Source organism: Eurytemora carolleeae, unplaced genomic scaffold (assembly GCF_000591075.1).
Source record: "Eurytemora carolleeae unplaced genomic scaffold, Eaff_2.0 scaffold567, whole genome shotgun sequence".
NCBI lineage: Eukaryota > Metazoa > Arthropoda > Copepoda > Calanoida > Temoridae > Eurytemora > Eurytemora carolleeae.
The window spans coordinates 55824-74597 of record NW_019396458.1 but is presented as its reverse complement, the minus strand read 5'-3'; the positions used below and the strand labels follow the sequence as shown (position 1 = coordinate 74597).

General features: G+C 31.3%; 1 protein-coding gene across 2 annotated transcripts; it reads left to right on the top strand.

Moving 5' to 3' along the window:
* LOC111703660 (protein tyrosine phosphatase type IVA 3) lies at positions 1 to 18753 on the top strand. 2 transcript variants are annotated; one of them, XM_023475680.1, is made up of 14 exons: positions 1 to 53; positions 2602 to 2650; positions 6429 to 6490; positions 6953 to 7028; positions 8208 to 8290; positions 9329 to 9373; positions 9685 to 9737; positions 11599 to 11680; positions 12556 to 12600; positions 13516 to 13576; positions 15141 to 15236; positions 16507 to 16607; positions 16892 to 16990; positions 18238 to 18753. In XM_023475680.1, the coding sequence occupies exons 8-14, from the start codon at positions 11600 to 11602 to the stop codon at positions 18262 to 18264; spliced, it is 510 nt and encodes a 169-aa protein (XP_023331448.1). In that variant the 5' UTR covers positions 1 to 53; positions 2602 to 2650; positions 6429 to 6490; positions 6953 to 7028; positions 8208 to 8290; positions 9329 to 9373; positions 9685 to 9737; position 11599; the 3' UTR covers positions 18265 to 18753. The 2 variants fall into 2 exon arrangements, with proteins under 2 accessions (XP_023331448.1, XP_023331447.1); XM_023475679.1 differs by lacking the exons at positions 1 to 53; positions 2602 to 2650; positions 6429 to 6490; ... (2 more) ...; positions 9329 to 9373; positions 9685 to 9737 and having other exon boundaries at positions 11576 to 11680.
* Positions 18754 to 18774: the final 21 nt, after the last annotated feature.

Here is an 18774-nt window from a genome sequence, read left to right as displayed (position 1 = left end):
GTTCAGAGCAGGGCACGCGTTTTTTAACGACGTGCAGGATTTTTGGATACCAGGTGATCATCTTTTAATCTAAACCGGTTTTTAAAACTTATATTTTCAATTTTAATTTCAGGGGTTATTTCCCCCCCCCCCCCATTTGAAATTCACTTTTTCTCCTTGAAGGTTTTTTGTTTTTTGTTTTGTTTAAAGGCTTATACGCTGAATTGGGGGAAATAATTATTTTTTAGGGGATAATAAATTGATTTGTAGGTAAAAAGTATTTTAAAAAAATGAAAAAAGTTGCCTATTAATGAAAAATATATGCCCCTTTAAGGCTTTAATCTTTATCTGTTGATCTAAACCGGTTTTTACCGAATATTAATTAACGTCTGAAAAGCTAGTAAAAATTAGTTTACAACCGTTCTGTCTAAATATATCCGGAACCAAGAATCATTAAACAGATCTGAATTTTACAGTAGTTCGGTCTAGATATATCTGGAGCCTGGAATCATTTAACAGATCTGGATTTTACAACCGTTCTGTCTAAATATATCCGGAGCCTGGAATCATTAAACATATCCGGATGTTAGAACCATTCTGTCTAGATATATTCGGAGCCTGAAATCATTTAACAGATCCGTATTTTACAACCGTTCTGTCTAAATATATCCGGAACCAAGAATCATTTAACAGATCCAGATTTTACAACCGTTCTGTCTAGATATATCCGGAGCCTGGAATCATTTAACAGATCTGGATTTTACAACCGTTCTGTCTAGATATATCCGGAACCATGAATCTCTAGATATATCCGGAACCAAGAATCATTAAACAGATCTGGATTTTACAACCGTTCTGTCAAAAAATATCCGGAGCCTGGAATCATTAAACAGATCTGGATTTTACAACCGCTCTGTCTAGATATATCCGGAGCCTGGAATCATTAAACAGATCTGGATTTTACAACCGTTCTGTCTAGATATATCCGGAGCCTGGAATCATTAAACAGATCTGGATTTTACAACCGTTCTGTCTAGATATATTCGGAGCCTGAAATCATTTAACAGATCCGGATTTTACATCCGTTCTGTCTAGATATATCCGGACCCAAGAATCATTTAACAGATCTGAATTTTACAGCCGTTCTGTCTAAATATATCCGGAACCAGGAATCATTAAACAGAAACGGATTTTACATCCGTTCTGTCTAGATATATCGGGAACCAGGAATCATTAAACAGATCTGGATTTTACAACCGTTCTGCCTAGATATATCCGGAGCCTGGAATCATTAAACAGATCCAGATTTTACAACCGTTCTGTCTAAATATATCCGGAGCCAGGAATCATTAAACAGATCCAGATTTTACAACCGTTCTGTCTAAACGTATCCGGAGCTAGGAATCATTTAACAGATCTGGATTTTACAACCGTTCTGTCTAGATATATCCGGAGCCTGGAATTTTTAAACAGATCTGGATTTTACAACCGTGCTGTCTAGATACATCTGGAATCTGAAATTATTACACAGATCCAGATCTTACAATCGTTCTGGCAAAAACGGATTTAAGTCCAGACACCCAAATGTTTCCAACTCATTTAGGCCTAAATGAGACTCTGGCGTAATTTCAAGTAATTCTATAATCAGCCTTTCTTACCGGATGAACAGAGGAAGATATCGTCGTTTTTAATCAGACATGCAATTCTGCAGTTTTTGCCGGAAATTTTTTTTTTCTATTTTGTTTAAGATCAAAATGAAAGTATTTTAACGCCGAACGTAGTGATGTGTGAAATTTTTATTTTTTATAGTTTATTTTGATCGAAAAAAAACTGAAAAGTAAAAATCACAGCAAAAACTTTTTCGCGCACGCATGATACCCATTACAATAACATATTTAGTTCAATTCAATCTTTCTCATCTTATTTAATAACAGGTCGAAAAAGTTACTTAATCACCCTGTTGTAGGATGATAAAGTAACTTTATCGTTCTACAACAGAAACATTAGGTATGAAATTTGAAATTTTAATGCTAGGGTTACAAAGTTACTTTTTCGCCCTTTTGTAGGGTGATAAAGTCACTTTTCACCCTACAACGGAAATAGTAGGTGTAAAAAATTTCCTCAGAATTAAATAAAAGGTCTTTTGAAACTAAACCAACAGTTGTAACCAATTTTTTACGGTCCCTTCTGTTTTTTTCGCCCTGTAGCCCAGAAAAAGGCATGCTTGACGGTCTTATATCATCCCTATATCTTTGCAACCTGATTGTTCAATTTCAAACTTCACTAATCACATCTAATTACGTATTTATAGTTATAAATTTCATCCCTATATTTTTGGAACCTAATGGTTTAATTTCAAACGTCACTAATCACATCTAACAACGTATTCATAGTTTAAAATTTTATCCCTATATCTTTGGAACCTGAAAAGTTTTAATTTTCAAAGGTCTACACTCTAAAACACAGTAAGATCTAACAGGATCTTAAACCAGAATATTTTTGATTAGACATCTCTCATGTATTAGAATAAGATCTAACAGGATCTTAAGCCAGAATATTTTAGATTAGATATCTCATGTATTAGAATAAGATCTAACAGGATCTTAAACCAGAATATTTTAGATTAGATATCTCTCATGGAAAGACTATCCTGTGGCCTGACCTTTATCAGGTAGGATCTTTTTATTTTTATTAAAATACCAAAATTGCAGTTTTATAAATTTTTGTTCTTGGTTTTCCTAAGAATTATTAAATGTCGTTAACAAGGGTTCTGAAATTTCCTTCTTAACTAATTCTACACGTACGATATTTATACTGTTCATATATTCAAGATTTCTTGCAACTGTAAACTTGTTTTTTTCTTTGTCAAATCATTAAATAAGCCATTAGATTAATATGCCATAATTTCCGGTCGTCTTTACATTCTCATACTTTGTGGGTACCCCTGTAGGTATTCTATTTTTATGGATTCGATCGGTTAGGTTTCGTTCTTGTTTAACTCCAAAAAATTATACTCACGTGTTGGAATGATTTTTGTTTTGACCATGGGAGAAACGTATATTGAGGAAAATAAGGCATAACGACGTTACTACGGATTTTTGTTTCTTAGTAATAATAAGGTATAAATTGTAAAAAAATTATCGCGTTTTTGGAAAACTGAAGATTTTTAATAATAGTTGAAAAACAAATAAAAAACATTCCCCCCCCCCTCCCTCCTCTCCCCGTCCCATTTTTAATTTTCAAAACTGATTTAAGTATATTCTTTTTTGTCACACCCTTTATCTTGTATCATATTTACATTTGTAAATCTGTATGCACCTGGTTTTCCTCAGTAATTGACTGGTTCTCATTTATCAGTTTTTTTTCTCCATTATTATTGTACAGGGTGTCCCAAATAAACATTGGATTTGATTTTGTTTGGTAATGCCTTCTCGACTCTTAAATCGATCTTTATCTTGCAGAAATCATGCAGATTATGATAAACCGTTTTGCAAAATAATTTATTAGTTTTTCAACGTTAAAATAAAATATATTTTAGCAGACGTTACTTTATTTTGACCATTGAAATTATGGAGTACAACGCTAATTCTTAACAAAGACGATTTTTAATTCGTTTCTGAATTCCATGTGTTTATCGTGACACCCAGTAGTGTAGAAGTAGAAGTTCATTCAATACGGGGTTTCCAATGAATCATTGTTCTCAAGGTTTTTATAACTAGGCCTCCGCCGCCCCGGCACGTATAAACATCTTAATTTTTCTGTAGGAAATCCCGCTATTGAAATGTTTAAGCCCTTTTTATGATATATTTTCTTATAAAAATACCCCTTCCCCCAAAGTGTTTGAGGTTCTTATTTCTGAAAGATACGTTGTAGTGCATCAAAAGAGAAAAGTTTTTCTAATAATAATTTTTTTGTGTGGGGTGGGGGAGGTATAATGTTAAAAGTTATATTTTTTAATATATACTGTATTCATCCATATTGCATAATAAATTTTGGGGGCTTATAGATCAGACACACTGATTGATTGAGTATTATATTTTAAAAAACCACCCATATTTTACATTTTTAAATCTCTGCTTTGACATGGTGTCAGCATATTGACACTATGTCAAACCTTGTGCAATAATAAATTCGTCTGCACTCTGCAGTCTCAACTTTCATGCGGAAATACATATTGCAACATCAGCGGGGGGGGTGGGGGGACGCAAAAAAATGTTTGAGAAAATTGAAGAAAATTTTCATTTTATAAAGAGACTGTAAGCGTAATCTTAAGTGAGAATCTCAATGTCAAAATTCCAATCGTTTCTCTGCAAAAGTGACTTAATCATTGTTTATCTGTAGGAAACATTGGTAAGATTATCTGAATTAAACAATTGTCTTGCCAAAAAAATTTTAAAATTTTTTATTTTTTTCTTCAAAATTTTTTTTTCGGTGGGCAACGCCGGGCCCTTCAGTTAGTTGTAAAAAGAGCAGCATTGTAAATCAATCTTTACATGGAGGGTCACTTAAAGTTACGCTTACATTTGGAGTTTTTTTTATTTAAAATTTTATTTAAAATTAATGGATTGGAATTCTTTTTTTGCAAGATTTAATTCCTTATCCTTATCACAACTTCCAAATTAGGAAATTTCGTACCTTGTTACCTTTTGTGTATATATCGTATATACAGAAGAATGTAAAATGTCCATAGATACAGTGTTTTGATAAGAATGTTAAATGTAATTTTTTATACATTCCATCAGGGATGTATATTTTTCTAAAAAAAAAAATAATTTTCCCCAGAAGTTAGGTTTGTTCAGGGTTATATTTGCTTAATTTGGGATACAAACTTTTAAAGGGAAAATGTACATTTCTGGGGTAAAAGCATGATAAAGGGTTAATACACCTGTCTGTTCATCTTCAATTTTTTGGCCCCTCAATCTTCAAAAACCATGTCCCCCACTCGGGGGGGGGGGGGTGTTAAAAATAAACTCTTATATTCCTTCAATTCCTCCTTATACTGTAATTATTTTAGTAATTTTTTTTATGTTCACAATTCAAGGAATTTTGTTTCAACCGCCAACAAACCCCCCTCCTCCACCCCCAACCCCTGACTTTCTTTTTATTAATAAAAAATGATGGTGTTGCAACATATTTCACCATATTGTGGCAGAGGCCGTATTTTAATAATCTGGGTTTTATTCGGGGAGCAGTACTCGAACTTACATGAAATGATAAGGTTTGTCTGCTCATTAAAACAACATTGAAAATACATTTTTCCCAAATGTTCAGCAATGGAACGGAATTTTTGTCACAAACTTAAATTTTAAAATCCCTTTATTGTTGCAATCTGATGGTTTATCCCTTCATTAGACCACATAATTTGACACAGTTCATAACAATCTGCGAAATGGAGTTGCAAAAATACAGGGATTACAAGTACAGAGTTTGTGGCAAGCACATAGTTTTTAATTTAGTTTGTTTATCAAAATTAGCACCAAAACAACCAATTTGTAGTGTATTTTTTGTGAAAACTTCGTAGAGTATGATTTTCCATTTAATGAATTGTCCCAAGGGTCAGTTCAGTTACTTAACATACCGCTGTTGGTGTAATCTTTGGTCGGTAATATTGGTCAAAAGTGAATAAATACTAAAATAGTGAATGTACTTACTTTTATCTATATATAAATTTGGCTTGTCTGTCTGTTTGTCTGTCTGTTTGTTTGTATCAAATAAACGTCAAAACGGCTGAACCGATCGGGCACAACTTTTTTGTGGGACATCACGTGACCACAGGGAAGGTTTACGAATGATAAAAATAAAAAAAATATGTGTTTTAAAGGTTTTTGATTTTGTAAAAAAAAATTAAATTCTTGAAAATATGCGAATTTTTTTCTTCTTTGTTTTAACATGTAAACAAAAAGATCATGTTCACAATTTAAATAGAAGATGGGCGCGAAGCGCCCTAAAAGCCTATAGAAAGAAGGGCGCGAAGCGCCTTGAATTTCTAGTTCCAATATATTTCTGTTAAAATATATTCAACCGTTTAATGTTTCAAGCTTCTAAACTTTGGAAGCTTTTTTTATATTTTATTATTCTAAAAATATTCTATTGTTTTTTCGTACATATAATTAACAATGCATAAGATAAGATTTAGAATTTGAAAAATTTTAGACTTAAAACAATTTATATTAAAGGGTATATAAAAAAACTAGTGTCAACCTAAATTCTTTTCAAAACCGGAAATTTACACTTTTTTGTCTTCGTTAAGGGAAAACTATGCGTTTAATTTTGCATAATATTTTTTATAAATCCAGGATGAAATTTTTTGTTTAATTATATTTATCTAACAGTTAACGTATCATCTCAATGGAATGAATTTATCGCTTTTTGTTTGTGGTACATAAGCTTATGAATTATGATGATAGTAATTTTTTTGAGATTAAAAAATCTAATTTAATATTTTTTAGGATTTCTCCTCAGTGCACTCCACTCTGCATTGGATTCACCAGTGCAGACTTAGATGAGCCTGGTAATTAACTTATTTTATAGAGATAGAAAATCGACAATTTCGTTCACATAACGGTTTAATGGATCATGTTAAGCGTTTTGTTCGATTCTCACCGGTACCCTGGTGCTTTCATCTTTTAACAAAAAAAATGTTAAAATCTGACAATTTCCTTTCTTTTATTTGCTGCTAGTCACTTCCAATATAAACCACAAACAAAAATATTCAATTTTCAGTTAGAACTCCAGGATACCTCATTCATCTTTGATTAGGCTTAGATTTAATGGGTGCCCTTGTAAATCAGACATGCCACTTTTCATAAATATATATAACAGTCCCTTTAATGCACGAATCTTCTAGCTCATACAAATATGATAAATGTTTTGAACACAATTTCAATTTAACGAGGTTTCCAAATATCTTGGTTCTCAAAATTCTAATTTAAAAATTTTATTTTAAATTTTGTTGAATTTGATTATTATTTAGGTTAATTTGCCTTGAGCGCTATTTGCGCTATAGCTGTAGGCAGAGACCTTTCAAGCAGTACATAGCACACTTACAGGTAGTACACAGTACATATACTATACTTGCAGGTAGTACACAGTACATATACCACAGTTACGGGTAGTACACCCTATATATACCATACTTGCAGGTAGTTCACAGTACAAATACCACACGTACAGGTAGTACACAGTACATATACTACACCTACACATACACATACCATACTTACAGGTAGTACAAAGTACATATACCATGCTTACATGTAGTACATAGTACATATACCACACGTTCAGGTAGTTCACAGTACATATACCAAACTTACAGGTAGTGATGGTACATATACCACACTCACAGGTAGTACATATACCATACTTACAGGTAGTACATAGTATATATATATACCACACTCACAGGTAGTACACAGTACATATACCATACTTACAGGTAGTGAAAAGTACATATACCATACTTACAGATAGTACATAGTACATATACCACACTCACAGGTAGTACACAGTACATATATATACAACACTCACAGGTAGTACACAGTACATATACCATACGTACAGGTAGTACACAGTACATATACCACACTCACAGGTAGACACACAGTACATATACCACACTCACAAGTAGTACACAGTACATATACCATACGTACAGGTAGTACACAGTACATATACCACACTCACAGGTAGTACACAGTACATATACCACACTTCAGGTAGTACACAGTACATATACCATACGTACAGGTAGTACATAGTACATATACCACACTCAAAGGTAGTGATAGTACATATACCACACTCATATGTAGAACATATACCATACTTACAGGTAGTACACAGTACATTTACCATACGTACAGGTAGTACAAAGTACATATACTTTTCTTACAGGTAGTACACAGTACACAATACTTAAACCACAATCTCACTTACTACAATACAAGACAATACATTTATGCAAGTTTCCGTTTTTTACTTTTAATTAGTTTTGTAGTTCTTTTTCTTTTCTTTTTCCTTAGTGTAATTTTAGTTGAAAAAATACTAATCTAACCACTTCAGTACATTTCTTTATCTTTTCACAGTTATTTTAGTTGAAAAAAATACTAATCTAATCACTACAGTACATTTCTTTATCTTTTCACAGTTATTTTAGTTGTATAAACGAACTACTGTTAAAAAATGTGAAAAAAAAAAACATTTAAAACGTACATAATGTTTAGATAAGTGTGCGCTGTACAACTGTACAGTTGGCAGCTGAATACAGTTCATCCACTTATACACTTCGCCAAATTTTTTATTAAAGGTAAAAAGAAAATCCGTCTTATTTTTCTGTTCTCCTTTGCTTTCGTAGCTTTTCTGCAGAGAAAGGCTTGTAATTGTTGATTACTTGACTGCAAATTGTTAATTTTTTATAGATATTTAAATTTTATATTCCGGTAATCACACTTGAAATATATATTTCATTTTAAATGATCGAATGTCTCTGTCAGATCAGGAAAAAAGTGCGACGTCATTCTTTTTTAGTTTACACTGTACACTAACGTACACTCGGTATTCAATTTTCAGCAAGGTAAAAAAGGATTTCTCCGCCGTCGATGACCAAATTAAGGTTTACAATGTTGTAAATCGGCTTTTTTTAATTAGAGGTTCACTTAAAATTGCGTCCGTCCCTTAAATTTCAGAGTAGTGTACGCCAAGTCCTTATTAAAAGGATCCATCTTAATCAATGAATAATCCTGCACGAAATATTCTACTTAATTAAGATCACAGAGAAATAAAAATAAAAAGGATTAAAATTTAAAATTATATATCGTTTTATAGTGACCATAAGGACAAGGATATTAAGGATCCAAGTCTAAACCATGTAAATTGTAAGTCGAAAAATAAGAAGAAAAATATCAATCAATCAAGCAAGCAATTAATCAAATCAATCAATCAATGATAGGATGATAGAACATTTTTTACTGCTTTAATACATATCTAGTGTTTATATACTAAATATAGCTATAGGTGTGTAACTGATAGAATTAAATTAAAATTATTTATTTATTTAGAACAAATCCGTGACCTATCAATGTTTTCATTAAATTATTCAGATTATTTTCTGCAAATTTTAGTGTTCTCATGATTTATTTCTTCAGTCTGGACTATTTTTAAATCCAGCATTCTCTTTCATTGTTTTTGCTCCATAAATCCGCAATTCAATTATTTTAAGATTTAAGGACGATGTTTTGAAAGTTAGTGTTGTAAATCAGAATGCTTCTCTTAACAACAAACCTCAAATGTCTTTTTTTATTTAGCTTTGAATACTTTTGAAAAATTATTACAATTTTTTTTGTAGGCTGTGGTTTCTGACTAGTCGTACAGCCAAATTTAAAGAGTAGAGGTAAATAAACACAAAGCTTATTATGTACATTTTTCACTGTTAAAAGTACGAATTTCAAAATTCATATGTTAATAAAGTACACGTTCATGGGTTTTATAATGATGCATAAAGACTACAAAAATTCCAGTGTTTTCTGGTTTTTGTTGTTTTAATTTATTTTCTTCCTCAAGATTATTATTATTATTTTGTTTAAATATGTCTTAAATTTTTGAAGCGGAATCTAAATTTTAAAAGATTCCATTTCTTAGAGAAATAAGGCGTTTTTAGACTGTAAAACTTTTAAACAAATGGTATTTAAACGCACGATTTAGGTCACCTCTCCGTCCAACTTTACTAAGAAACCGATTCGTTAGCAAAGTCTAAGGTGAGTCCATAAAATTTGTTTTTGGAAGGGTGGATTAATTTTTGGTGCTCACTCTCCTAAACTTAAATTTTTTTAAATTCAATTTTCGTGAAAGATTCTACACAAAAATTTAGAGATCCTTGATAAAAATGTGCCATTAATGATGGAGAGAGATAAGTGTTGAAAATGAAATCTAACTTAACTTGTCGGATTCCTAATGGTACTTCAAGCCTGAGTAACAAAGAGGATTTTTTTTCTTTTTTCTTTTGCGATGATTTTTTAATTCATCGAATTTTCTACTTTGTCTTTAAAGCAAATATTCATGAATCACCAACATAAAGAAATCGCATTTTAGAATCAAAACAATAAATTTTAAGTTAGACTCAAAAAGGATATATCATTCAATCTTAATCAAGTTTAAAAGGCACGATTTTGAAGTAGTACTGCCAATATATACCCGTCAAATAATCAAGATTACAAGATATAATTTGTTTGTGAATAAAGGCCAAAAATTGATGAGAGGGGTTTTTTTTGAACATCAAAAAATTGGGTTAATTAAATATATATTTGTTGAAACAAACTAGAAGTTAGTCCTAATTAACATTTTTTTTCATTTTGATGCACTATTTGCCAAGGCAGGGTAAAGACTCAACAACAAAAACTTATGAAGTTTCATTTTTGTTTCAAAATGGCTCAAATTTTCAGGATCGGCAAATTTCAGGCCCAAGCATTTTTATTTTTTTTTTAAAATTCTGTGCGCGCTCCCGACAATTTTTTTCAGTTGTGGGACAAAACTTTATCATAGATTGCTGAAATTTCTATGATTTGCCCATGTTGTTAATATACAACTTTTCATGCTCGTAAATATTTGCTCTTCGCGCGCTAAGTTCATTCTTTGATGCGCTTACCGCTGCATTTTCAGTAGTTGAAAGATCAGATTTTATTCAAGGCTAGTACAATTTTCAGGAATTTAAGCTTGTAAATTATACATCTTTTTCTCAAAAGTTGCTCCACACGTATTTAAACCTATTTAAAGCGCGCCCTCACATTTTTTTAAAATAGTTTTACCTAAACTTCTAAATCTTTTCAGAAACAATATATTTTCTGAAGATTCAAAGCGAGCGTGCGCTTTAAATTGGCTTACTGCGCTAACAGCAAACTTTTTTTGAGAAAAATATATTAATAATAATTCAAAATTAAATTCCAGAAAATTATAGTAGGCTAGGACAAGTACTGAGCATACAACTACTGAAAATCAGCGCGTGCGCATCAAAGTCGGAACTTAGCACACGCGGAGCAAATATTTTTGATAATTAAAAGTCTATACATTTCTGCTTGGGCAAATCATAAAAATTTCAGCAATCTGTAATAAAATTTTGTCCCACAACTGATGAAATTGTAAGGCTCGCGCATCAAAGCCCGGTTTGGTGCTAGCGCAGCATTTTTTTATGAGAAAAAATGCCTCTGCTTAAAATATGCCGATCCTGATAATTTGAACCATCTTGAACCATTAATGAGACTTTTTACCTGATTATACATTTATGGACACATAGTGTGGGACGATCATTTGTCCTAGTGAAATGACACAACTGTGACCCGTTCCTTTTAATGCTGAATGATATGTTTAGGATGACCGGAAAGATAATCCGACCTCCTTTTAATGCTGAATGATAAGTCTAGGATGACCGGAAAGATAATCCGACCTTATGATGCTGAATTATATGTTTAGGATGACCGGAAAGATAATCCGACCTCCTTATAATGCTGACTGATATGTCTAGGATGACCGGAAAGATTATCCGACCTTTTGATCCTAAATGATATGTCTAGGATGACCGGAAAGATAATCCGACCTCCTTTTAATGCTGAATGATATGTCTAGGATGACAGGAAAGATAATCCGACCTGCTCCTGCAGAGATAGAGTTCAAGAATATGAGGTTTCTTATCACAGAGCAACCTCAGGAACCAGATACAAAATATTCATCTAATAATATATCTTTTCGTCATAAAACCCGCCCCCCCCCCTTCTTCAGTAGTGAGGTAAAATATGCCTTTATAATGTAAAATTGGTGATTTTTATGAATTTAAATTTAAGAGAGGTAAATTTTCGAAACTTATATTTTTTTCCACGATGTTAGGTCATGTACTTACTATTTAGAGATTATATTTTGTTCGGAGCAAAATAATAGTGGTTTAAATACTAATTATGAAATTTTTATGAGCTTTATTATTTATGGTTAATTTTATTATAAACGTTTTAAAAAGTAATCTTCATCGTGTTTGGATGTTAAATTAGCCTGCAAATTATAGCACCGTGATATTAACTATGTTTAACACTAATATTTTAGTTCGCGGTGCTGTAAAGTTTGGACGGACATTTTTTCTTTGTCTTTTTAGATTCAATTTTGTCCCGAGCTTTAGCGAGGTACAAAATATAATTTAAAAAGGTGAGAAGCTTCGAAATATAGAGAAAATTTAAGTCCGAAAACTTGTAATAGTGTTACAGTTAATTTCATGAAACGGTTTGTGAACTAGCACGGTGCTATAATGTACAGCTAATTTAACATTATAGCGCGATGATTACTTTATAGCATGGTGCTATAGTCTACAGCTAATTTAACATTATAGTTTACGTATTAAACAACCCAATTTAACAAAAACAGTGAAGAACATTGATTAAAGCACTGATTAATTGATGCATTGATTAATGCTTGATTGATTGATGCATTGATTAATGCTTGATTGATTGATTGATGGATTGATTGATGAATTGATTGCCTAATTTGATGCATTTATTTATTAATGCTCGATTGATTGATTGTATTCTGGTGGGTCAGGATATTACCATGGAGAATTACATCAAGATACTGACTGAACACAAGGTAGAGTAGAACCCAACAAATATATACAGTGTGTCCCAAAAGAACTTAATAGCATTAGAATTAAGCGACGACTTTGAGTTCGTCTTTGTTAAAATTAGTAATTAGCGTTGTAATATCTAAGTTTATATCATTATCGTGTATATTGTATGTTCTGTAACAGTAAGCTCTGTTCTCTAAATCTGATTTTAAACCTATGAAAAATGAACGTTGGTAGAGGGGCAACAGTATTTTGTTTGTATATCGCGAAACGAAGAAACAATCTAGCAGACGAAACTTTTTATTTTTATTATTTATATGGCCTCGCTATGTAAGATCAAAAAGCTCTTCATTTTCACTTTTCAGGGATAAATAGTAAATACAAGCTACGCTTATCATATTTAAAGAATAGATGTTTGACATCTTATTAAATAGAATTATTCTTAGATACTTTTTTTTCAAAAAAGTTTTAATAGAAATTTCTTTCCTTTTTTGACCAACCTCGTTACTATAAATACTTTCTTAATTTTAAGACAAACTTAATCCCATGTTCTAACATCTGAGGGTGCTCCATGTACACCACAATTAGGGTTGTAAAACATTTTGGTTCGGTTTTTAAAAACTTGTAATAAAACTGTTTTTATTAAAGTTTTGCTTTTATTAATATTTTTAAGGTTAGGTTTTTATTTTAAATTTTTTTCAGAACTCAGTTCGTTGTGGAACCTGTTAAAAGTCTAAACAACTTAAAAACGAACCAAAACAATTAACAACCCTAGCTACGCGCTAAGCCTTAACTTACAGCTGGCCAAACTGATGAAACAAATTCAATATTTTTTTTCTATTTTTTTTTATTTCACGGGCCACGCCAAGCACTTATATTATTTCTAACAATATTAATATTACACCTGCGCTTTTGTTTCATGTCCTAACTATATGTAGGTATCTCACCTTGTGTGCGCTACCGATCCTACCTATAAAACGGATGAACTTGTTAGATCAGGTTAGCAAACATTTTTTTTAATTGTTAACATATTTCATTGGCTCTTCATATAAATATATCCAGTAGTGATCTGAGCGTTACCTTTTAAACCGACTGTTATAATAATTTCAATTTACCTTCTTTTTAATGGGATACCCTTGAAGGGTTTATCTTATCAATGTTTTGGAAGATATTTTTCGTTTTTTATTCAAAATTCTGACAATTTTCTTCGCTGATTCTGAAGTAGAATGCGCAAGTTCCTTAACAAAGATTATAATTCGACCAGACTAGACTTTCTGTTGTTAATCAGGCATTGTCGTCTTTAGATGGAGGGTCACATGAAATTACGCTTCAAGAGTATTTCGTGTACTGTTCAGTGGTTTTTACAATTCCTTAAAAATTTGTACTTTTGGCTGAAAATTAAAAAATAACAACAAAATAAGAAAAATAAAATATAAAAACTTTTATTCTAAATATATACTCCTGGTTGTGTGTAAATGTCTCCTATTGTCTGGATTGAATTAGATTACGAGTGGTCCTAAGGAGGGGAGTGAATAATTTATAATTGGAAATTGTGTTTTTTTTTAACTTTGTATGGTTTTCATATTTAATGTAACCTCTCTCTTATACTTGTTTAAAATACTCTTATTGCACAGTCTGAAATAGTTAGTTTTTGTGGTCAGCTATTTTTTAAACATGGATAGATAAAATACTGATGTAGTTTTAAGAGCCAAGATATTTAGTTAATTTCATCGTTTATACTTCTCTCCTCAAATCTATTATTTATTTAACAAGTTACAAATTTTTAAAAATTGACAACATTTTTTAAATATTGGGGGAATATTAAAAATTTGAAAAGAGTTAACTTCATACTTGATTGGGAACCCAGCTTTTCCTGGAGTTTTCAAGCTAATAACATTCCCGTTGCCGAGTAACCCAGTCAAAATTTGTGGCAAATCGGTCAAGGGGTTCCTGAGTTATGCTCGGACAAACAAACAACGAACTTGCGCATTCTACTTTAGAATCAATGAAGAAATTTGTCAGAATTAAAAATAAAAAACGAAAAGAAGTACAGACTGACTAAATGTATAACAGGATTATATACAGAGTGAAGTGTAAACAATAACAACAATAATGTGTAATGTAATATATTTTGGGAAGCAAGTTAAAATGAGCCTACACAATATATAGAATAATTAACATGAGAAATCTGAATATATATATATATATCAGTGCTTAGGATCTGGATCCGTTGAATCTGCAATATTTTGGCTTCCTGGATCCGGATTTGGATCCAAAGGTCAAAAATATCAACCAAAAACTGCAAAAAAAAACTTTTTTTTCACTGAAAACCCAAATATGAACGATTGAAAAAAAGAGAGATGTAAAAATTTCTTGATTGGTTCATCAAATAAGACAACAAAATTTGCAAATTCTGCTTTGTTAAAAAGTTCAGTAAATCTAAAATATATGATCCGGATTCATTCTTTTTCAGTGCGGATCAAGGATCCGGATCTGCATCAAAATTAAATGGATCCTAAGCACCGATATATATATATATATTCTTGAATGAATATGTGTTCAGGTGTCTCTGTGTCGGAATTATCCTTCCCTGATGGTTCTCCTCCCAACCCTGATATCATTGATAAATGGCTCTCACTCGTCCATAAGGAGTTCACAGGTACAATTCATTCATTTAATGTTTTATTTTTCATATATATATATATATATATTCACCCTTTTATTCTTTCATCCTTTCATCCTTTCATTTATTTATTCATCTTGTAATTATTTTATTTACTCATTTATTCATTCAATTATTCATTTCGTTATTCAATTAATTCATTCATTCAATGATTTATTCATTCATTTAATAAATTATTCATTCATTCAATAATTCATCCTTTCAATCAATAATTTATTCATTCATTCAATAGTTTATTCATTCAATCAATAATTTATTCATTCAATCAATAAGTTATTTATTCATTTAATAATTAATTCATTCATTCAATAATTTATTCATTCATTCAATAATTTATTTATTCATTCAATAATTTATTCATTCATTCAATAATTTATTTATTCATTTAATAATTTATTCATCCTCTCATTAATATATTCATTCATTTAAGACTTTATTCATTGATTCAATAATTAATTAATTCATTTAATAATTTATTCATTTATTTAATAATTAATTCATTCATTCAAGACTTTATTCATTGATTCAATAATTTATTCATTCATTTAATAATTTATTCACCCTTTCAATGATTTATTCATTCATTCAATAATTAATTAATTCATTCATTCAATAACTTTTCCACCCTTTCAATAATTTATTTATTCATTCAATTATTTATTCATTCATTTAATAATTTATTTTTTAATTCAATAATTTATTCATCCTCTCAATAATTTATTCATGCATTCAATAATTTATTTATTCATTCATTCAATACTTAATTTATTCCTTCATCCAATAATTTAACCATTCATTCAATAACTTATTCACCCATCCTTACATTTATTCTTTCAATCATGCTTTATCTTATTGCATTAATTTATGTTTTTGTCTAACGACTATTTTATTAAATCAAGAAAATATACTTGTGGTTTTTCATTTTTTGACTTTCAAACAGAACGGGACAGTAAGCCGGAGAATTCTTAAGATTAATTTGAAATAAACCTTGGCTTTAATATCCACGTAATTATATCAAAACAACGAAATTGTAGTTAATTTATTTATTTACTTGGTGTAATATATCTCAATAAAGCTAAATTTTCTCTTTCTAAAAGACTAACAACGTGTCGAAGCAATCAAAGTTAAACAGTTTACAAGCTGTAAGACCTTGTTTTATTATCTTGAGTAAGTAGTTTGGTTTGGATATGGGATAAGAAGAACCTCTCATGATTTTATTTTATTTTATTGGATTCGATTACCCTAGACGACCCCGATACCTGTGTGGGTGTTCACTGTGTGACCGGCCTGGGACGCGCACCAGTTCTAGTTGCTTTAGCGCTCATTGAGCTCGGCATGAAGTACGAGGTGAAATCTTTTTATCAATAAGTAGTCTAAGGGATGAAATGATAAAAAAAAAACATGGTTCGAGGAACACAAATTTATTGAAAAAGCTTGTATAATTATATCCCATTTTCTAACAAGATATAGATAACCCGTTAAAAATATTACCTTTAATAAGTTTTTTTTTGGAGACTATAAGTTTAGATACGGTTGATTAAATGGTTGGTTCATTGATTGATTGATTGATTGATTGATTGATTGATTGATTGATTGATTGATTGATTGATTGATTGATTGATTGATCATAGGACGCCGTGGAGCTTATCCGTAAGAAGAGGCGGGGCGCTATCAACACCAAGCAACTGGAGTTCTTAGATAAATACAAGAGAAAGAAGTACTTTCTTAAGGTATACTGTAGTCTTGGAGTAGATATTGTACTCTATGAGTATTTATTGCACTCCAGAAGTATATATTATACTCCAGGATTAGATATTGTACTCCAGGAGCATATATTGTAATCCAGAAGTATATATTGTTCACCTAGAGTAGATATTGTACTCCAGGAGTAGAAATTGTACTCCAGGAGAGATATGGTACTTCAGGAGTATAACCTGTACTACAGGAGTATAACTTGTACTACAGGAGTATAACTTGTACTACAGAAGCATACATATCGTACTTTGATTCGTTGATACGTTGATAGTTTCTCCGCTAAGGTCCTGCATCTTGCAAGAGTGAAGTGATGAGTCAGGTCTCATCTTTTATTATTCTGGATCCATGGCTTCATTTTTATGCTTGACATAACTGTTTTTAAAGCAAATAGGGTCATGGGCCCCTTAACTGCCTCAGACAGTTGGTTCCAGCCTTTAACAACTCGAATTGAAAAAAAAAAATTTGCTTATTTCCTGGTTTGCTCTCTTCATCTTTAGGTTAAGTGGTCATTCTCACAACTCTTTCTCGACATCCTCAAGGAGGTCAATATCTTTCTGGTTTCAGGGTGACCACGCTTGGACAGCATATTCTAGATTAGGTCTCACATATTCTAGATTAGGTCTCACATATTCTTCACCTATTCTAGATTAGATCTCACATATTCTAGATTAGGTCTCACATGTTCTAGATTAGGTCTCACATATTCTAGATTACATCTCACATATTCTAGATTAGGTCTCACATGTTCTAGATTATGTCTCACATAAACTTTGTACAGTCTTATCCAATTGTATTTGTCTCGGTATGTAAAAGATCTAGACATTTGTCCTACTAGTTAGTTTGTTTTCATTGCTTCAGATTGACATTGACTTGAAGGTTTCAATGTATTAGAAATCTTCACTCCTACATCCTTCTCTTCATCTACAGGCTCCAACACTGTACCAACATGGATCACTTTACACTTTCCAGAGTTAAACTTCATTGACAGATTATCAGACCAGTCACAGAGAATATTTATAACATTTTGTAGAACTTATCAGTTTCATTGTTACAGGCGTAATAACACCGGATAGTCTTGAAGATAAATTCTTAAGTATTGATAAAGATGGCAAACAGGGTTGGCCCTAGCACTGACCAATGGTTCATTTTTAATAATAATTATTTCATACTAAGCTATAGTTTTTATTAATTTTAATCATTTTTAATAATTATTTATTTGTAGGGAAAGAATAAATGCCAGATTCAGTGAAGAATGAAGATGTAATTCCTGCACTCGAAGTCTAGATCTGTTTTCTTTTATTCTATCATTTATTTTTATAATAATTTGTTTCCTAGTTTAATCTTGTATTTACACATGCTTAAGTTTATTTTGTATCAAAATTTTCGCTCTCTTATTTTTGATGAAAAGCTAAATTAGTTATTTTTAAGTATGTTTCCTTTCTGAAAAAGTTAAACTCTGTTATTTTTATTTCCTTCCTTATGAATTTTCTTCGGACTTCATCTACATTTATTAGTTAAGCGTAGCTACTCTCTCAATGTTAATCAAAATGTTGTATCCCTACATCTTCCGCTTATATAGCTTGGCCCCCCCCCCTTCCCCCTTCACTGTGTCGTCTGTTGGCGGATTTTCTAAAACTCCGATGGCGGATTTTCTAAAACTCCTCAAGGACAATTTTCACAATTTTTGTAAATGTGCGTAACCCTGGAATTTGTAAAAATATATGATAAAGTGTTTTGACATGATTTACTACAATTGATA

Bases quoted from the DNA above. Each gene is read 5' to 3' on its own strand.
- LOC111703660 (XM_023475679.1), top strand. From the start codon at position 11,579: ATGCTGAATGATATGTCTAGGATGACAGGAAAGATAATCCGACCTGCT. The intron at 13,577-15,140 runs GTTAGCAAACAT...ATATGTGTTCAG, and splicing joins GGATGAACTTGTTAGATCAG to GTGTCTCTGTGTCGGAATTA. The intron at 15,237-16,506 runs GTACAATTCATT...CGATTACCCTAG, and splicing joins CGTCCATAAGGAGTTCACAG to ACGACCCCGATACCTGTGTG.